Source organism: Acomys russatus, chromosome 17 (genome assembly GCF_903995435.1).
Source record: "Acomys russatus chromosome 17, mAcoRus1.1, whole genome shotgun sequence".
Lineage (NCBI taxonomy): Eukaryota > Metazoa > Chordata > Mammalia > Rodentia > Muridae > Acomys > Acomys russatus.
The window spans coordinates 17364301-17384431 of record NC_067153.1 but is presented as its reverse complement, the minus strand read 5'-3'; the positions used below and the strand labels follow the sequence as shown (position 1 = coordinate 17384431).

Genomic DNA, 20131 nt, shown 5'->3' with positions numbered 1-20131 from the left:
AGCTCGTGGTGCGTTCTGTACTGGAGCCTACTCACCTGACACCAGGGCAGCCAGGACTGAGGGACGGTGAGGGACAGAATCAGGGCTTTTCAGGGATGGGTAGGGGGGAGGGAATCTCAGCTGAGAGATCCATAGTCCATACCCAGCAGTAGCACAGAGTGCTCTTCCAGCAAAAGATCCCAGGCTATCTAGCCCATACTCTCAGGGCCTCATAGCAGAAAGTTCGGGTTCCCAGAATGCCCTCAAAATCCCTATCCACTAACACAGTGCCCTTAATGGTACAGAGCTGGGCTCTGCGTGGAAGTCAGTGCCTGGCTTTGTGACCAAATTCCACACATGGCATCCTCCAGAACTAATACAGAAGTTCAAGTCCAGCAAGGGGCCGGGGGTGGGGGGGCGGGGCATGGAAAGAATGATGAGCATTGGCCATATGGAAGGAAAAGTATGTGGGAAATGAGAATTGCCAAGAAGACTTTGAGGAAGTGGGCTGGGAGGGAGGCACTCTCTGATGCGCATGTAGCTCAGTGGGCTGTTGGCAGGAAGGAAAGAGCTGCTGGGAAGGGGGCCATCCAAAGTGGAGGGGGAGGCAGATCCTGGGCTCAGATGCAGAGCCTAGTGCCTATGGCAATGGTGTGGTTGACACTCTGTTCAAGGACCAGTTTGTCTTATCTCTTCTTTTATTCTTGGACAAGCTTTAAATACCCACCTGCTAAGAGAAAGGGGATAGAGTGTGTGAGCCTTCCCAAGGACTGTGTACCTGGTAATACCCACCCCGGGCCATGCCTGTGCAGAGATGGAATGTTGGAGTCCCACCAACATTCACTGATGCTCAGAGACGGTAGGGAAATTGTCCAAGGCCACACAGATAACAGTCCGTGGAAATGACAACTTGAAGTTAGGTGGGGAGCTTTCTGCTGCTCTGAGTCTTTGGGCAGAAATAGGATACATGTAGGCTAGACCCCAGCAGGGCTTGCAGGGTGGAGACACCCACCACTCACATGTCAGAATGAGAGATGAGGAGAGGATAAGGCAACATCTTCCAGGATAAATAGGTTGCAATGCAGGGTCAGCCACTGGCTGAATCTTCTCTCCCTGTCCAAGTGTGTGGGCTGTTCACCCAATCATGTGTGCTTGGGGGGGGGGGGTGCGGGGGTGGCTTGGGGAGGGGGAACTCATTGTTTGAGTTGGGAATACAAACTCATTCTCTATCCCCAGAACCCCTTACAGAATACCAAGGACCTAGGCACATGATGAAATCCTTCCTCTAAATGAGAAAGCAAGCAGAACCCGCAGACAGTCTCCACATACCTAGACACCAGCAGTGGTGAGTCAGCGGTTCTGTCCCCATCCCACCCCCTACCTCAAGATCAGAACCCTACCATGCTTTAAGCTGCTATCTGGCTGAGCCCTACCAGGATGCAATAGAAAGGCTGCTGAGAGTCAGCCTGCCCCACCCCCCCGAGCATGGTATTTGTACAGGTTTGGGATGCAGGAGGGCTGCCCCATACGGCTCTTCACAGACATGAGCCCCACATGTGGGCTGGGCAGACTTCTGGTCCTTTGGCAAACCCACACACCACACAGCACAGGGTTTAGTGACAGCTCTGTCTATGACAAGTGAATGGGCGACTGCCAAGCCTGCCTGAGACGTGGTACAGAAGCCAACTCTCAAGCGTGCTGTAGTGCCCCACCCGGGGACTTCAAGAGTCTGTCCCCAAAGTGGCTCAACTGAGAACAGTGAAGGAGCCACAGCCACAGCCAGGCTACCACAGGCATAGAAGCCACTCAAGGTTGGTAGGGTGACTGTAAGATCTCAGAGTTAGGCTTTGGCATGTGAGCTTTTATAGTCAACAAACTACAGATGCCCCACTTGCCAGCCAACCAAAGGAGGATATGAGGACCACTCAGTTCTGGCACACAGCTTTAGCCTCCATGTAGAGCAACACATTGGAGCACTGCCCACTGGGAAGACATGGATGTGCTGTCATCCAGACTGTCACTGCCCATTGCAGCTCCTGTAGTGGGCCACTGCAGCCAATCTCTTATCCATGCTGAGTGGTGCTTTGGATTGCAGACCTCAGTAGAGACAGCCCAGAGTAGCAGACTCTTTTATTCCTACCCTGACTCGTATTGACAGGTTATACTTAGACTGGGTTTTTAGTTCAACAAAACATATGATTGAAGTCAACGTCACCTGCTTCTGATTCCTTTTGCTATAGCTACTAGAAAAGTCTGTCTGTGGCTAGCAAATGGATACAAAGGTATGGCATTCAGTGAGAGAGGGACAATTTTGGAGAGTCTGAACCAGGCTCACAAGCCAAATATCTTCATGGAAAGTGTCCCCGATGCAGCAATGTCCCTAGGGGCAAGTGTCCCTTTAAATGTTCACATTAAATTCCGAGGATGGTGGGAGGATGGTGGAGGAGGAGAGAAAGAGAAGAGAGAGAACACAGGAGACCTGCAGATTCTGGGAACAGTCCCACTGTCCCAGAAGCAATGCTAGATGTCAGGCAAGTGGAGGCCCAGGCTTCAGGCAGGTCTCCAGTCTAGGAGTACAGACACTACGGAAACTGAGCTCAGTACCGTGCGTGTGCAGAGCAGTGCAGTGCAGTATCCACTAGCCTGGGTTCCATGCAGGGTGTCTTCTAAAGCCTGTTAGCCAGGTATCCATCCCTGAGAGCAAAGTTGATGAGCACTCCAGGGGATTGTGAAAGAGAAAGGAAAGCTGGTGAGGTGATGCTGATGCTGCTAGTGATGATGGTGATGATGATGGTGATGCTACTAATAATGAAGGCAATGGTCATTGTAGAGATGGTGGTGATAATGATATTTGTGATGATGGGAAGGTCATGATATGCATGATGGTGACAGTAGAAATAGTGGAGTTGCTGCTGCTGCTGCTGCTGCTGTTGCTGCTGCTGCTGCTGCTGGTGGTGGTGGTGGTGGTGGTGTTAGTGGTGGTGGTGAATATGGTATTGTGGTAATTATGGTGATGATGGTGATGATAGAGATGGTGGTGATAATGGTGATGGCGACAATGATTCTAAGAATGTCTGTATGGTTGTGCATATCTCAAAAACCCGAGTCGGGGCAATAGCCCCTCCTTTCTGACTATAGGACTCATGGCCCATCCACTTGCTTGTTCTATTGGAAAGCTGGGGCACCTGCCCGGGATTGGCACTAGCTGCTTGAGAACACAAGGCACCTGCGTGGGAGTTTCCTGGTAACTCAGCTTGCTTTGGACTTTAAAAACAATGGGGGAGATACACTACTCTCTGCTCTAGTACTGATGTCCTGATATTCATCAGCCAGTGCTCCCCCCTCCACACCCCCTTTACCTTCTTCCCCACTTTCTCCTCTTCCTCCTCCTCTTTTCCACCCACTGAAAGGAGAAGGAGGCTAGAGGGAGGAGGGGGGTGGAAAAGGGAGAAACTGGGCCTCTGAAAAGGGATAATGAACATTCCAGGGATGCGATCTGATCTTGGCCCGCCCACCAGTCTGGGATCTTGAGGCAAGTCCAGGCGAAATTGCAGATCCACTGGGGGCAGGGGTGAGGAGAGCAGAGCCCAGACTCCAGGGGCTCCTCTAGGGACTCCAGTCTATGAATGAAGAGAAGGAAAGTAGGCGGGGAGACTCCGCAGGGCTAGAGAGCTGGGGGATTGGGGTACTGGCAGAGTAGAGGAATATTTAGAGAAACCCAAACGTTAACCCTGTCTTTAGCAGAGTGGTAGACTCCCTGAACTGCTGGCTCATAAACCATCCCATTCTTATCTATTCCATGGCACCTACTTGGGACATTGCCAAGAAGTCTTACAGACACACACACACACACACACACACAAAAGTAGGGCTGCAGACATCCCCATAGATCTTATCCTTGACCCATGGGAGGAATCACATCACTCAAATGGAATTGCACTGGCCTCACCCCATGGAAGGCCATCTTTTGCTCATATCCTGTCATCCTACAAAACCTAACATCTCTCAATTCTCAAGCCACCGGGGATCCTCAACCCCAGACCTTTGCACATGCTGTGTCCTCCACTAGTCTGGCTCGTGCTAGGTTCCTTCTTAATCTGGCATGCCCCCTACTGGTCTGGCAATGGCTGTGCTAGTTACACTGTAGGTGCTAGGGTAAACATCACGGTGACTCATAAAGCCAGGCTAGGGCTGGTGGAGGCGAGGCAGATTGTATATAGGGAGAATGGACAGGAAGGGGTGACCGAGGGCCTTTCTAACGTGAGGATGCCTGCTGGAGAGGGTTAGGGAATGCTGGAACAGGGATCCAGTCGCTAAGTGGCCTAGGCAACAAGCAGTGACTTCCAGACTTGGTAGCAAATCAGGAGTCAGGAGCTCGCTTCTACAGGTCCTGTGTTAGCCTCAGCTTCTGTGCTCCTATATGGGAAGCAGACATAAAGGGTCACTGTGCCTGTGTACCACACTGAACTGGACAGAGGTCAGAAGAAGGTGAGGCTTAAACATTCCAGGGACAAGAGCCAGCTCCACCCTATCCAATCCAGGGACTAGGCAACAATTTCTTAGCCATGATGGGTGTAGAGTTCCTTGTCACAGAGCCTTGTGCTAACACAGGCTGTGCTGGCCATGAGGGAGACCAGAGATCCTTGTAGATCAGAGGAGGATTTCTTTGGTTGTGGGTACCACATAGCTTGGGAACTTTCATCATCACTTTCTCCAGGCTTTGCATTGAACTCTGCATCCTTGTGCATGTGCTACACACACACACACACACACACACACACACACACACACACACACACACACACCTTTTTAGAAGCAAGGGGAGATGAGCAAGAGTTCAGACACCTCAGGGTCTCAGTTTCCCTATTTGTGAGGGCTTCGCAAGGTATTTCCACCATTACTATCACATGACTTGGCTGATTCAGAGACTGGACCTTGTCTTCTCCGTGGATCATGGCCCCGGCCTGTGGTCGCCATGTCCTTAAACCTGGAGTTTATCTTCTCACCAGTGGCTGCCTGACTCTCACCCCACCTCAGCTGGAGCTGTATCCAGCTTGGACACCCTCCCTGAATTGTCTTTGGTCAATCATTCTCCCCATCTAAGATACAGCGAAAATATCTCCTCTTCCAAGAAGCATGTCATGCTCTCGCCTCTCTCTCCATTCGCCTTGCCCTGTATTCTCTCTCCTACTAAGTGAGGAATGCTATCTGAGTATGATCTGAAAGAGTGATGCCTGAGTGTTGAGGTTCACATGGTATATACTCACTTATAATTGGGCACCAGCCCAAAAGGCATGTCCCATCAAAGTCTTCACTTACCAGGAGATTGGGATAGATGTGAGGACATCCTACTGAGACTCTAGGTAAGAGAAATATAGATGGGGAGATAGAAGGATCCAGAGGATCTTAGAAACCTATAAGAAGAACATCGTAATGGGTGGATCAGGGCCCGGCTTGTGGGGGTGGGGGGGGGTGTGTCTGTTCAAACTATTGCACTAACCGAGGACATTACAAGTAGTAAACATTGAACCCCTACTCAGGTCTAGCCAATGGACAGGACATTCTCCACAGTTATGTGGAGAGCAGGGACTAACTCTGACATGAACTATGGTGCCCCATATTTGACCACTTCTCCTTGGTGGGGAGGCCTGGTGGCACTCAAAGAAAGAATAAGCAGGCTGCCAAGATGAGACTTGATAGCCTAGGACCATATAGTGGGGGAGGAGGTCCCCCTCGGTCATAGACCTAGGGGAAGGGAATAGGGTGAAAGTGGGAGGGAGGGAGGAATGGGAGGATACAAGGGATGGGATAACAACTGAAATTTAGTCTGAATAAATTAATTTTTAAAAAAAAGAAACCATAAAGCCACAACTCCTTGTGTTGCTGGGATAACTGTGTGTGGGTTTTCTTTTCTTCAACTCTCTCCCACTTCATGGGTACGTCAGGTATCTCTGGTGAAAACAAGGTGTGCCTACAACTTCTTGAATTTCCAAAATAAGCAAGCATGCACTAGTGTGTGTGCATATGTGTGTGTGCATGTGAGTGTGTGTGTATTTGTGTGTGGGCAGGCATAGACAGCAAGGTTAACAAAGTGCAGGTGACGATGAAGGCTGGTGGTGGCAGGAGGGGGCAGTGCCATGGTCCTAACTGCATGGGATTCAGATTCTCATTTGAATGTGTATCTCACAGTCACTGTGTCTCAAGTTTATATGTGTAAAATTACATCTTTAATGTAAACAGATATAACTTTATTATATCATATGAAATGTATATATGAATAGGCATTATGAAATCTATAGCTATACATAATAAAGCATATGCTATATATTATATAATATGCATTATAGATAAGTAGGGACATAAATAGGTAGATGACAGTAGTTTATTATGATGATATTAGTAGTAGTAGTAGTAATTTTTCAGGATAGGGTTTCTCCCTGTAGCTCTGGCTGTCCTGGAACCACTCTGCAGACCAGACTAGCCTTCAACTCAGAGATCTGCCTGCCTCTGCCTGAGTGCTGGAATTAAATGTGTTTGTCCAGCTTTGTTGTGATTTTTCTTAAAACTCTCTAAAACTGCTGGAGCCACTTCTGGTCCCTACATAGAATGCCTGTAGCCAGGATGTAGCTGTCTTAGCCCCATTTTTCCCATGGTTGTTTCCTCAGAAAGAAGAGCCTGGAGCTGGTACTGAGCCTGTATCAGTACCTGGAGGTTAGCAGAAGCCCTAAGTACACCATTCTTTCCTTCTGAGCAGAGGTGCTGGTGTACATTTCAGCCTAGCCCAGAACTCATGATCCCTCTATCTCTGCCTCACAAGGGCTAGGACTACAGCGCTGCCCACCAGGCCTTGCCTCTGAGTAAGTTTGAAGAATGATTGAATGAATGCTTATAATTTGGAAAGAGCCTCGTCTCCTGCCCTCTTTATCCTCTCCACACAAAACTGCCTCATCTGGCCCATAGCTCCCAATGTGCAGTATGGAAAATTGGTGGGAAGGAAAGTCTAAAGTCTTCCAGAATCTTTGTCTTGACCCCTAGCCAGCTGGGGTGAAAACTTGTGGCAATTTTGCTCTCTGAAAAGCCCTCTTGAATGTGCAGCCTGGGGAGGTGAAAGGGCCCTCCACCCATGCCTGGCCCACGATTGCAAGGCTTGGAGCCAAGATCCTCCCACACAGAGGTCTAGGGGACCTGGTATCCCAAAGCTCCCAAGAGATGCTGGAAAAGTGACACCCTCCCTGGTATAGTCCTTTGGACTAGAAATATGGCAACAAGGCTGTAGGACCAACAAGTTCCTGTGGTACATGCTGCACCCTGGGCTCAGACCTGTCCTATCTCTTGTCTCTCACAGAGTCTTTTAGGCAGCTGCTACTGGGTAGAGAGACTCCCCCAAATCCCTGGTCAGTGGAGATGTGATCTACCATTTCTGTCTTGACACTGCCCTCTGGTGGACTGTCTAAGCACAGTCACCCAAAGACTTCTGCCAGGCTCTCTCCTCTCCTCTGCTGTTCCCTGAGCACTGTCCAAGTGTGCCCTCACACCCACGGCCGCTCAGGTGGTTTCCCATTTCTGGACATCTGGATGCAGCCATTCTCTCCTCTGTTGTGGCCTTTCAGAACCAATAATCATCCCCGTTGTGTTACAATCCTGCAGTGGCTCATGCTTTGTCCTTCAAAGGCACCAGGTACCCAGTAGAGGCCTAGTGCACAGGTGCAGTGGGAAGATGGAAGAACAAATGAATGGACATGAATGGATGAGGGTATGGCGCCACTAGCAATGACAAATGCATTCTCTGGAGGAACATCGGGGTCAGACATGACTCACAGGCAGTAAGACCTCACGCAAGCCTTCATTTCTTCCACTGGAGATAAGGAAAACACGAATGACTTCTCATCAGGACTGGTGAAGGGCTGTGCCACCATTGCCATTTTAAAAATTGACAAAGAGAGTTCAAACAGAATGACAGTCCCTATTGCCCAGCCCTGGCAGTGGTGATGATGGAAGCTGTCACCTGAGATCCCCTCACTTCCTTGTGTCCTCTCACCACTGGACCACTCATGCCCTCAGAAAAGAGACAGGCTTTCACATGTACTCTGGTGCCTCATATTTGACCATGTGCCCTGGATCGGAGACCTGGTGGCACTCAGAGAAAGGATATCAGGCCACCAAGAAGAGATTTGATACCCTATGAGCATATACAGGGGGAGGAAGTCCCCCTCAGTCACAGTCATAGGGGAGAGGAGTAAGGGGAAAGTGGGAGGGAGGGAGGAATGGGAGGATACAAGGGATGGGATAACCATTGAGATATAATAGAATAAATTAATAAAATTAAATTAAAAAAAGAAAAAAAGAGACAGGCATGTCTCCCTCATAACTGGGTCCCCAGTAGGGTCTTCTCCACCCAGGTAGTGTCCCGTTTTCTGACCCCATGTCCCCACAATTTTTGAAAATGGAGTGACCCCCATTGTATGAAGCCCCAGCATGACTTTGTTTCTGCGTCCATTGAGAGTGCTGGACCATGCCGGCCCAGCCTTGTCACTGCTCACCTGTGAACAGCCTGTTACAAATGCATACGCAGGCTTTCCTGTGGTGCCAAACTCTCCTCCACTTCATCCAGTTTAAGCATTCCTCTAAGTATGACCACAGAGATCAAAAAATACTTTCACCCTGCCTACCCATGGTCCCCTTTGTCCAGAAGTGTGAGATTCTTTGGGACATTGCCACCAAGCTATGTCTTTCTGTTTTTTCTGTTTTCAGGCACTTCAACAAACTCTTGAGGGCTAAAATGAATTTCAAATCATCATTTAACAATATTTTGTCCTGAGGGGCGAAAGAATGATGTGATGCCTCACAGCCATGTCTGCTGGCTCTGTGTAGGGCACTTTGAAGTGTTTTCTATTATACACAACATATATGCTGCACAAAGAACCAAACATTAAGAGAGGAAAATGACCCGAGGCTCTGCCTTGTCCCTGTCCTCCACCCTGTGTTCTCAAACCATTGCTCCTTCCCTCTTAAGAATCACAAGGGCTACAGGCCAACTCAGGCCTCTCTAGAAGAATCCAGAGTCCAAGTGGGATCAGAGCATCTGTATTGATGGTAGCTGCATTTAGGACTTGCTAGAGCATCAATGATGCAGTGTCCCTTCTCCAGCAGCCTAAGTTTGGCTCTCTGAGGACAGTGCTGGGCATCTGCACATTCTTACTGTCAAGGTGACTCTGGTGGGCAAAAACTCCAGGAAGTTATGTTGAGTTTTGCTTCTGCTAAAGAGCCCTGGAGTAAGGAGTAGAGAGTGTCTCGGAGTGGGCAGGGGCCCGGCAGGGCTGCAGCCATGAAGCTGGGAAGGCCATCTATGAATGAGAGTATAACGCGCATGCGGTCCAGGAGGCATCTTGGGCTTGCCACTTTCTTCCTGTCATCCCATTAACACCATGGCATCTACAGGACCCAGTGCCAGAAGCATGTTGTAAAAGGAGTTTTATGTGAACAGCTTCAATTTGGAAAAGACCAAGCCTTTTTTTATTTTTCTCTTTTCCTTTCTTGCCAGCATTCTCCTTAGTAGATGATTTATTTTCTGCTTTCTTCCTCTTTAAGAGTAACACACAATGTCCCAGGACACTATGTCTGCACAGATACATCTGCCTACTTTTGGGTAGGTACAATGACCACGTGTGATGTGTAAAGCCATGATGGCCAGAGCTCTCTGGGAAGAGGATGGGTCTCACTCATGCTAGGAATACAATGGACAGGTCCCAAGAAAAGTAAGAGTGCAGAAAGGGTCTTACGGCTCTAAGATAGTGTTCCCCCAAAAGGAGGGTGCCTCTGAGAAATTCTATGGCACCTTAAAGTACACAAAGAGCTGCTCCTCCCTTTGGGTCACCTGTAGGTGACCTTCTACAGACCAATTGTCAGGTCACGTAGGCTCTGAGAGCTCAGTTCCTCACCACTCTGAGGAAAACCAAGCCCACTTTGTAACATATTTAGACAAGTTTACGAACTAGTATCTGTTCACAACACAACAAGGAGCTCCCGCTAAATATTAGTTTTTGAGATCTTGAGGCCTTGCATGTTTATTCACACCATAAAACAAGGGAGTGGCAGGTAACCTTGCTCTCACGGGTTCAAAATTCAGTTGAGGACATGTACATGAACTCATCATTCCTGCTGACAGGGACTTATTGGCACCTACTGTGTGCCCATCTGTGTGAGGCCTGACCTCTGCCGTCATAACTGTCAGCTACTATTTATTTTTTAAATTTTTTGTTCCTTTTTATTAAGCATCAGTGTGTGCGTGTGGAAGTCAGGAGACAGCTTTCAGGAGCTGCTTCTCTCCCTCTGCCTTGTTGAGGCAGATGTCTCTTGCTGTTCGTGCTGCACTGCACACTTTGTGATGGCTGGTCCAGAGCTTCAGGGCGATCCTCCTTTCTCCTGCTCCCATCTCACTACAGGGGTTCTGGGACTAGAACTGTATGTTACCAATTCTATCTTTTATTTAATTTTTTTCTAAAACCTTCTATATCAAACTTTATTTATCACTTTCTAGGAATTGTTTAGCAAGTAAGTTTTTGGGTTTTTCAGTTCTAATACACATTTAGAAATTCTGTTTTCTGGGTGTTTTATAAACTTTTAAAAATTAATTTATTCAGATTACAACTCAATTCTTATCCCATCACTTGTATCCTCCCCTTCCTCCCTCCCTCCCACCCCCATCCTATTCCCCTCCCCTAGGTCCATGACCAAGGGGCATCTCCTTCCCCCACTTTATGCTCACAGGCTATCAAGTCTCATCTTGGTAGCCTGCCTATTCTTTCTTTGAGTGACACCAAGGCTTCCCACCAAGGGGAGGTCATAAAATATGGAGCATCAGAGTTCTTGTCAGAGTTAGTCCCTGCTCTCCACATAACTGTGGAGAATGTCCTGTCCGTTGGCTAGATCAGATTCCAGGGCTCATCATACTTTTACTAGCTGAGGCATTTCACCAGTTCCTGGGTACCGCTTCGTTGCCTCCCCAGATCTATCCTGAGTGCCTATCAGCTAATTTCTTCAACCAAGAAATTCTCCCTCCATGTATCATAGTGGAAATAAGACTAAGTCTGACAGATCTGAGTTCTAATCTATGTTCAGAGGTAGTTAGGCACTGTAGCCATCTCACTGATCTATAAATACAAATAATATACCTGTCACCATGGGGGAAAATGAGGTAGTCTGAGATCAGAGGGCCTATGATAATCTAGTCTCAAGTGTCCTCAGGCTGGTAGCCCTCAGTAGGCAGACTGGGCAGCTGTGTTCTATAGCATAAAATTGTTCCCTTGGGGGTAAGAATGCCATTTGCAGAGGAGAAAGCTGCCCCTCAGACAGAAACTTTTCATGCCACAGGGTTGATAACAAGCAGAAGCCTGGCACAGTGGCACGGTGGGTTGTGCTCCAAGCTCAGAGCCAAGTAACTCCTGCAAAAAGATCTCAGTGAGTGAGATGTCCAGGACTATTCTTGGCCAATGCACTCTGTGGGCATCAATAGCCAGCCTGCCGCTGCCTCTTCACAGCCACTCTGACTTGCACACATGCTCCTGCACTTAGGACATTGCATACCACAAGCTCAGTATTGTGTCCCAGCTTCTCCATGTACTTCAGTCCCCTGCCCTCCTTCCTTATCCTGGGTCCATTCTTCCTCTTCCATCACAGTGTTTACAGCCTTGTCACCTCCCTGGAGAACTTGGTCCCACCCTGTACACCCACCATACTCCTTCTCTCTACTCCTGAAATCAGGTATAACTGTTTTCTTGCCCCCACTGTGTGTCTCCAGCACCCCACCCAGCACCCAGTACAAAGTAAAAGCTTGCCTTGTGCTGAGTCAACAAATAAAACGTATGAGTACCATCATTGTAGCTATGATCACGTTGGTTGCAATTATCACGCATGCATCTCTGTACAGGCACTCCATGAGAGGAGTGACTCTATGCCAGGCTGCTTCCTCTAAGTCCGTCACAGAGCCTAGCACACAGTAGGTGTTCTGTGTCTGTGGATTCATTGGCCAAAGAGCTGGTGTGTGTTTCTCTGCCTTACAGCCTCTCTTCGCGCGAGCAGAAGTCCCCTGCCAGCCATCTGTGTGGCCCTGTATGTAAGAGGGTTATCCCTGGGAGTCCGAACTAACTACTGGCCTGTAGTCAAACATCTTGGATATCAAATCTGGGCAAGACATCAAGAATCAGGCAGCAGTACAGCAAATCCTGGAAAAGCCTGGGGTACAGGTGGATGGCTAGATGCCACCACTAGATGGCACCAACAGTTAAGGCTTGGTCCAAGGCAAGTTTGCTTAAGGTGTCACTGCCTGGTGCATCTCATAAGCTGGAGAAGGCCTTCCTACCTTGTGGCAGAGAAAGGATGCTACTAGGCTGGGCCCTGAATTAAGCCTGGAAGTGATGTGCCTGAGCTTTAAATCGAGGCTACGGTAACGCTGGCCCACCAGAGTCACCTTGCTGGCCTTCTGGGCTTTCTTTTCTTTGCATCAGTATCTGCACTTGTGATGGTCCAAGCACCCAGGGCTTTATGCTGTGATCCATAGCTTCCAGTGCTTGTCTCTTCTATACATTGCATGAGATTCACATACAAGACCATCTAAATGTTATCAAGTATCTAAAATGTAGAGGCTACTTGCTAGCTCAGCAAACATCTGTTAAAATGGATGAAACAGTCAAGAAAGTGCACTAAAGGGCGCAGGTGTTTCTCTCTCCGCTTTGGGCCTCAGTTTCCTCTAGTGCATGGTCAGATAGGGTCAGAGAGGCAGTCAGCCAGGATGGGATGTGCCTGGATTGCAGAGATACAGGCGTCTTGAAGGTCTTGTGCGTGGCTACCTGCCTGCTGTTCAGGACAAGACACACACAAGGTTTCAGCTTCCTTTCCCATCCTGCCCATTCTTCTGTTTGCCATACTTTCCTGAGGGAAGATGAGCTTGTTGGTGGGGGTGTGGGATGGATCTGTTGGGGAAGGGTACAGGTGCAAGAACTAAAGAGTTTGTTCTGAATGAAAAGTGAAGACTCTTCCATCTGGTTTACTTGAGTCACACAGTCTGACTCTCTCCACTAAGGCCAGGGAAGACAAAGCTGCAAAGAGCTAAGGTTAGAAATCAGCTGCTGCTAGGTGGCCCTGCCTCATAAGGCAGTGCTTTACTATGGTAAAGAGTTAACCTGCTGAACTTGGTGGGGCTGGGGAGCAGCTCAGTCAGTAAAAAGGTTTCTGTACAAGCAGGAGGAGCTGGCTTTTATCCCTCGAACCATGTGAAAAGCCAGGTGTGTGTGCTTGTAATCCCAGAGCTGGGGAGATGGGAACAGGAGGATCGCTGGCACCCAGCTTAACTCCCTCAATCAGTAAGTTCTAGACCAGCAAGAGACCCTGTCTCAAAAAACAAGGTGTGAAATACCTGAGAAAAAGCAGCTGAGGATGTCCTCTTGTGTGTGTGCATGCACACAGGCACGCACACACACACACATGGAGACAGTGAGAGACAGAGAGAGAGAGAGAGACAGAGATACAGAGAGAGAGAAAGAGAGAGAGTCAGATAGAGACAGAGACAGAGATTCAGAGACAGAGACATGCAGATACACATGAACACACATCAATGCACATACACACACAGCATGTACACACACCAACATACATACATGCATGAAAACACATGCATACACATGTGAATGTACATACACATGTGCACACATTTACATATATCAACACATACATTCACACATTCGTGCATACACACACACACACACACACACACATGCAGATATCTGACTCCACCAGACACAGAAGGCTCAAAGGAGGAAAAGCTTGGAGCTGCAGGAGGAAGCAGCAGCTCTAGGTTGTTTACAATCCCTCCTGCCCCACCCCCTAGCCCCCAACAGCAAAACTTATCAGCAAATTTGCATTGCTCAAATCCCTGGCTCTCTCTTCTGTAACTCAATGCCATCACAGGTACTGCTGGGGCTGAGGCATAAAGGTAAGAAGGAAGCCAAGGGGGGTGGGGTGGGGGGGTCCATGGTGGATGCCAAGCCCCAGCACTTCACTCACTGACTGGGAGTTGTTTTTGAATTCTCTGAAGTTTGAGCTCCTTAATCTTACTGGCTCTATTGAAAGAAAACCGATATTTGTCTATTGATTGTATGGAAGTAAATTGTGAAATTCCTCTAAACAAAGGAAGGTATGATGGTAATTGCAGCCATTTGGGCTTGGAAACCCTGAACTCAACAACCCCTTTCACTTCTACTTTTCTCTACAGGCCCTCTCTCCACCCCCAACAGCCATGATTTTGACCCCAGCACCACTGGAGGACACCACTACACGCCCTGAATTCTGCAAGTGGCCATGTGAGTGCCCACAATCCCCACCTCGCTGCCCACTGGGCGTCAGCCTAATCACAGATGGCTGTGAATGCTGTAAGATATGTGCCCAGCAGCTCGGGGACAACTGCACAGAGGCTGCCATCTGTGACCCACACCGGGGCCTCTACTGCGATTACAGTGGGGACCGCCCGAGGTACGCAATAGGAGTGTGTGCACGTAAGTGAGAGCCTCCATACCTTCCAACTGCCCCCGTACCCTAGCCCTTCCCCATAAATACCCACAGCCCTCCACCTGCCCAGGCTTAGCTGGTCAGGAATTATATTCCAACTAGTCCACAGTTTGAGGCCACAGGATAGGTCATCTGGGGAGAGAGCAGTGACTGTGTTCTTCTTATCCCTACGATGCCATCATGTCTTGCTCTATTAGAGATATTTCCCCCCAAGAAAGAAGATTCTGCCAAGAAATATTCAAGCCTGGTTCTGTTCTCTCAGTAGATAGAACTCTTAAGTAGATGCCCAATGGCCTCTCAGATGACCTGGAAGTCACTGCCGTACTTCAAATACTTTAATAATCCTTTAAATTAAAATGATCATGCTTAAGGAAAGCCAATGACCAAGAAAACCGACAGCCTGCAGTCACTTCGCAGCAGCCATGCTTTTCCAGTTCAAGCTATCACTTTTAACCTATTAGCCCACTCTTGTAGCTATCACCTCATAGTAATGTCTTCTGTGAGATCATAACTGGTTTGCTAAACTAACTTTGGATCAGCTATTAATATTCCTACATGATAGTTGAAGGATTAGCTCCCCAGTGCCACCAGACACCGTTGTTATCTTCCAAATGTTCTTGTCTCGGTTTTGGCTATGTAATTATGAATGTTTATGATGTTCTGACTATGCCCACTGGAGCCTGAGTAACCCTCATGTTTGAACTCTCCCCTTTCACGGGGCTTTTTGTTCTGCCTGGTGTTTCTAACTGCCTTTGGTTTTCTTTGATTTGGGTGTGTATAATATCCTTGCGTTTAGAGGAAGGATGCTGTTGTTATTTAGTCTTCATGTGGTCCAGCTTGTGTCCACTGCTCTTGCTCTTCCTAGAGACCATGTTTCCGGGACATGATTGCCCTCCTGCTTCTCTCTGCTCCCTTAGTCTGAATCCTCTGAGCATGGCTTGATCAAGTAGCGTAAGCCAACATGGCAATGAACAATGGCCTGCCATATGGCATGCAGTCTGTCTTCTGAAACATTCCTCAAAAACTTGTAAATCCAGGAACTCCTCTCCCATTTGTATTGAATCAAGACTCCTCCGTAATTATCAGTCCATGCAGCCCCTAACGTCTGTTATGTACTGTACAGTCCCTAGTCCTACCCAACACCTTAGATTCTTGCGGGGTGGGAGGGTTGTTGATGAGGTTTGTGCACACAATCTGAGACAGTAAGCCCTATCTGAACCTCCTGCTCCCTTTGTGGCCCTTTCTTTTCTGTCTTTCTTTTTCTTCTTCTTCTTCTTCTTCTTCTTCTTCTTCTTCTTCTTCTTCTTCTTCTTCATTTATTTAGATTTACATCTTTGGCTCTTCAAATAAATGCCTCTGCTTCTCCCATCTTTCCCTGGTTTTCTCCTCTTGCTGGAATTTGCTGTTAATGCCACAAAAATCTTTCAAAAAAGACTTGCACCATAATCTGCACAAAATTACCCGATGCACTGATTAAAAATATGTTTCCTGGGCATCAGCCCAGTCTTATTTAAATAAGCCCTTGAGTCACAGGTGATCTCCGCTTGCTGGTGCCCAAGACTGACATCATAAACAGTCATCTTCCTTTTCCTTAGTCCAAAGAGACACTGCCAGCTTCACTGTGCTGGAATCCCCCAGGAGACCAAGCACAGGGGCCCAGCTAGCAACTCCTCTCCCAGCTAGCCTTAAGGTCATTTGAAAGGTAACTGGGTACACTGTGATTACACTAATCTCCAAAGCCATAATGGGATCTTACTCGCTACAGACATTGTGTCATGGATCCAGAGATTGTCTTTCCTGCTCGCCAGCTCCCCCACCCCACCCTCACAGTTTCCAATTGCAGGTGTCATCTCACCCCCAATCACTACAGTCCCCTAGCTCCCCGGCCCTGGAAACCTTGATGAGTCTCCTTTCCATTTATTTGGGAAAAATAAATAAAGCATTCATCATCCAAGGAAGGATTCAGTAGGTTTTTACATTTGCCATGAGTTCCCTGGCCCAGTGGGCTTGCAGACTTTGAAATAAGTACAGTGAAGCAGGAGTTGCAGGTCATTGTTAAGTTCAAAAGGGAGCCTCCACAGAACCATTCCCAACTCCAACACCTGACTCTTTCATCCAAGTAAATTCTTACCCATGTGCTCTCCACAAGCACTCACACAGATGCACATCAGGTGTGTGTGTGTGTGTGTGTGTGTGCGCGCGCGCGCGCGCACACACAGAGCTTCTCAAACAGACAGCCCATCAACACATGGTCAGCTTAGCTAGTAGATGGACCCCAGGACAAGCTAAACATGTCTGGAGATTTGCAGAGAATTAGGCCAAGATGAGGCAAGGAAAAAACAAGTCATCAGAATGCTGCCGCACAGGACCCAGGGAGCTGGGAAGTGTAGTCAGCATGCTGGTAAATGCCAGCTTTGGCTGTCAGCGGTCACCTTCCTGGGCCACAGAGGCCAGGCAGGACAGTGAATGTAGTCTTGCCTAGTCTGCTTGCCTGTCAGAAGGAATCCAGGCTTGTGTGTGATTGGTAAACACTAGAGCTACATTCAAAGAAACTTTTTAAACGTGTGTTCAGGCCAACTTAAACACAGGGATGGGCACAGTGCCCTCTACTTGAGAAGGTTTCACTATTTTAGTTGCCCAAACACTGCTCTAATGCAGCTGGAACAGGTACCAGGGCAAAAAGGTCTGGTGAAGGGAACATGGTGTTTACAAGCCCAATGGGCTAGGGGTTTCAATCTCTGCTCTGACTCTCTCTGCAAGCCACCCTGGGCCACACACCTGAGCATCTTCATTAAATCAGCCTTGTGCAGGCAGGGTAAACAGGGGGAGGGGGTACCTATGGCTTTTGCATGCTCCTGTCCACTGTTATCCTCCATAGGGGGAAGGTCTCTTTCCTGGACCACCCTACCTTACATTGCTAAAGCAGAGAATGGGAAATGCAGTGTGGTGTGTGGGGTTGGACATTCTGAACTGGTGACTCAGTGCTGCCACTAAGTCATCCTGGGACATTAGGCAAGCTCCCAAAGCTTTTCAACCTCAATGTCCTTAATAAGGACAATGTGATGAAGGGTGAGGACCTCTGTGGAAAGTCAGGTTGTCACATGCTTAGATACAGTAGGAGCTAGTGGAGGAGAGGCACCCTAGCACACGAGTGCCTCTACCCACCCATCTGCCCACTGACTCAGCACAATAGGAAGGTGAGGTTACAGGACCCAAGCCCTATTCCTACTCCCTCAAAGCCACAGAGGGTGAGGGGCATGAAGGTCTCAGGAAAAGAGCATGGTGGCTTGGTTGCTGCAAGGTTTTTAGCTATAAGAAAGCCTGCCAGGTCTCGTCTGAACTTTCAAGTGATTTTAGAGAGGAGCTGGTGGCTTCCCTTCACCCAAAACCAGTCCCCTGGGGAAGTAGAAAGGCTATAGGTACACGGAGAGTGGTCTCATCTCTGGTGATGGTTAATGCGTGGTCATCACATACCCTGACCTCCCCTTGGTCTGTGTGGGACAGGTTTATCACTGCCCATATATCCTCCTTAACCAGTCCACTGAGGTGGTGTTTCCTAGGTGCAGTGGTACTTGACTTTGGTTGCGCACTGGACTTGCTTGGAAGGCTTTGAAGAATACGAAGGCTGAGGAATGCAATGTTCCAGTGTCTAGGTCTGTCTAATGTCCTGTAGCCTGGATATCAGCATTTTTAAAGCATGTTCTGTGAATTCCTGTAAGATGATGAGAGAAAGGATTGCTTTTCCACGGGCTCCAGAGACCAGGACTAATGTCTTCACACGTGGGAGTAGAGCGTAACCTTCAACCTTCTCACCACCAATACACACACACACACACACACACACACATACACATGCATGCACACACACGCAGAGAGGAGAGAGAGTGTGTCACACATGCATGCATCTGCCTACACACACATGTACATATAATCAAATACATATACAAACTAGCGTGCACAAAGATGCACATACACATACACATGTGTACACATACTCATATGTACAAGGAGTGGCAGAGTGACTGAGGATGCAAAACTCAAGGGCCCCCTCCCATCCTGTTTCCTGTGTCCTCCTCCTCCTCTGCCTGATCTTCTTCCTTCCTCTACCCTTACCTTCCACCTCCCTCCTCTTCTGGTGTCAGGTAGAAGGAAGGAGGCTGTAGGTTTAGTGTTTCCACTGTGTCATTCACCAGCTCTTTGAGCCTACGAATCCCTTCCTCTCCCAGACCTCTCCTGTCCTTACTGAAGTAGACAAATCTCTCCTGATGAAATCATCGGGAAACCTGTGTGAGATCATGGACCAGAAGCTTTGTCAATGCATGCTAGCACCTGCTTCCTGAATGGTAGCAACAGAGAGACGGTTGCACCCTGAGACTGGTGCTCACTGGTCACCTTGCACACCAATGTCACCTTGATGAGACTGTTTTGTTGTGCATGACAATGTGTTTCCTTAAAAAACAAAATATGCCATGACACATACAACAAAATCCCTGGTTCTGACAGTCTTCGCCCCTGCCAAATGCCCCGATGTTTATCACCAGCCACTAACCCCACCAATCCTGGAGACAGGACAGAGTTACTGCAGACAGAAGACTCCCCACTGCCCCTCCTCTGTGGACATTCTTGGTGTCCCAGAACCCTCTGCCTACAGTTCCAGATGTTATCCCCAAGGAGCACACAGCACCACAGGTAGAATATGGCTCAGTAGTTCCCCAAGCCCCCACAAGGCCAGCTCATGTAGCCAACTCCACCATGCATACATAACTCATGTCCAGTGAAGACTCTGGAGCTAGCCTACCACAGTCCCAGTTCCTCCAGAGGGGAAGGCACATCTCACTTTCTTGGCCTGAGCACAGACTGCTGGAAGGCTTCCTTGACTCCTAGGAGTCTTGGCAACTCTCCCTGCTAATGTGTCTGGAAGCTGAGCTTTCTCATCGCTTTGATTTGAGAGGCCACCAACCTCTGCCTGGGCCACTGGGGTGCCATCTATCTGTCTCCTGGCCCTCTTCAGCCTATTGTCTACTCAGTACCACAAGTTTTCTTATGAAAACTTATGAGATAATTCATCTCATCTTGTTCATGTTACCTATTGAACACGTACTTGTGCCAGTCAGAGTTATAGACACTAACAGTTCTACATCTTCCTCAGAGACAGAAGGAAGCTATATCTGGTCTCACCCTCTCCCCCCACCTCCCAGGCCTACTGCATCATGGGACTCTTACACGTTTAGTAGATGCTTTCCCTACTTGGAAGACTGTCATCGGCACCTGGGCTGCCTCGCTCTTATTCTTGTCTTTGTAGAAGATAGGCAGAAAGCCTACTTGGGTCCATGGGACCTTTCTGGTCCACTTGTTCTCAGTCTACAGCCATGTCTACACCTAACATCCCCTCCCTATTCCCCCAACCAGTGGCTGTTACCATAGACAATCACTCCAGACAGGCATTGGACCACCGTCCTACTTTATCATAACATCGTCAAGGGCAAGCCCATTGTCATGCTATACAGTATTGGGTCCCCAGCTTCTGCCAGACTCCATGGCAGGAGGAAAGGAGCCCATTTAATTCCTAGGTTCTGGTTTCCTGTTTGTGCCC

General features: G+C 48.4%; 1 protein-coding gene across 1 annotated transcript in view; it reads left to right on the top strand.

Moving 5' to 3' along the window:
• Ccn4 (cellular communication network factor 4) overlaps nt 1-20131 on the top strand; it is a 28551-nt gene that overhangs the window by 1410 nt on the left and 7010 nt on the right. Inside the window, exon 2 of the mRNA XM_051160540.1 lies at nt 14246-14525. Coding sequence (XP_051016497.1) covers nt 14246-14525 — 280 coding nt within the window. The remainder of the gene's footprint in view (nt 1-14245; nt 14526-20131) is intronic.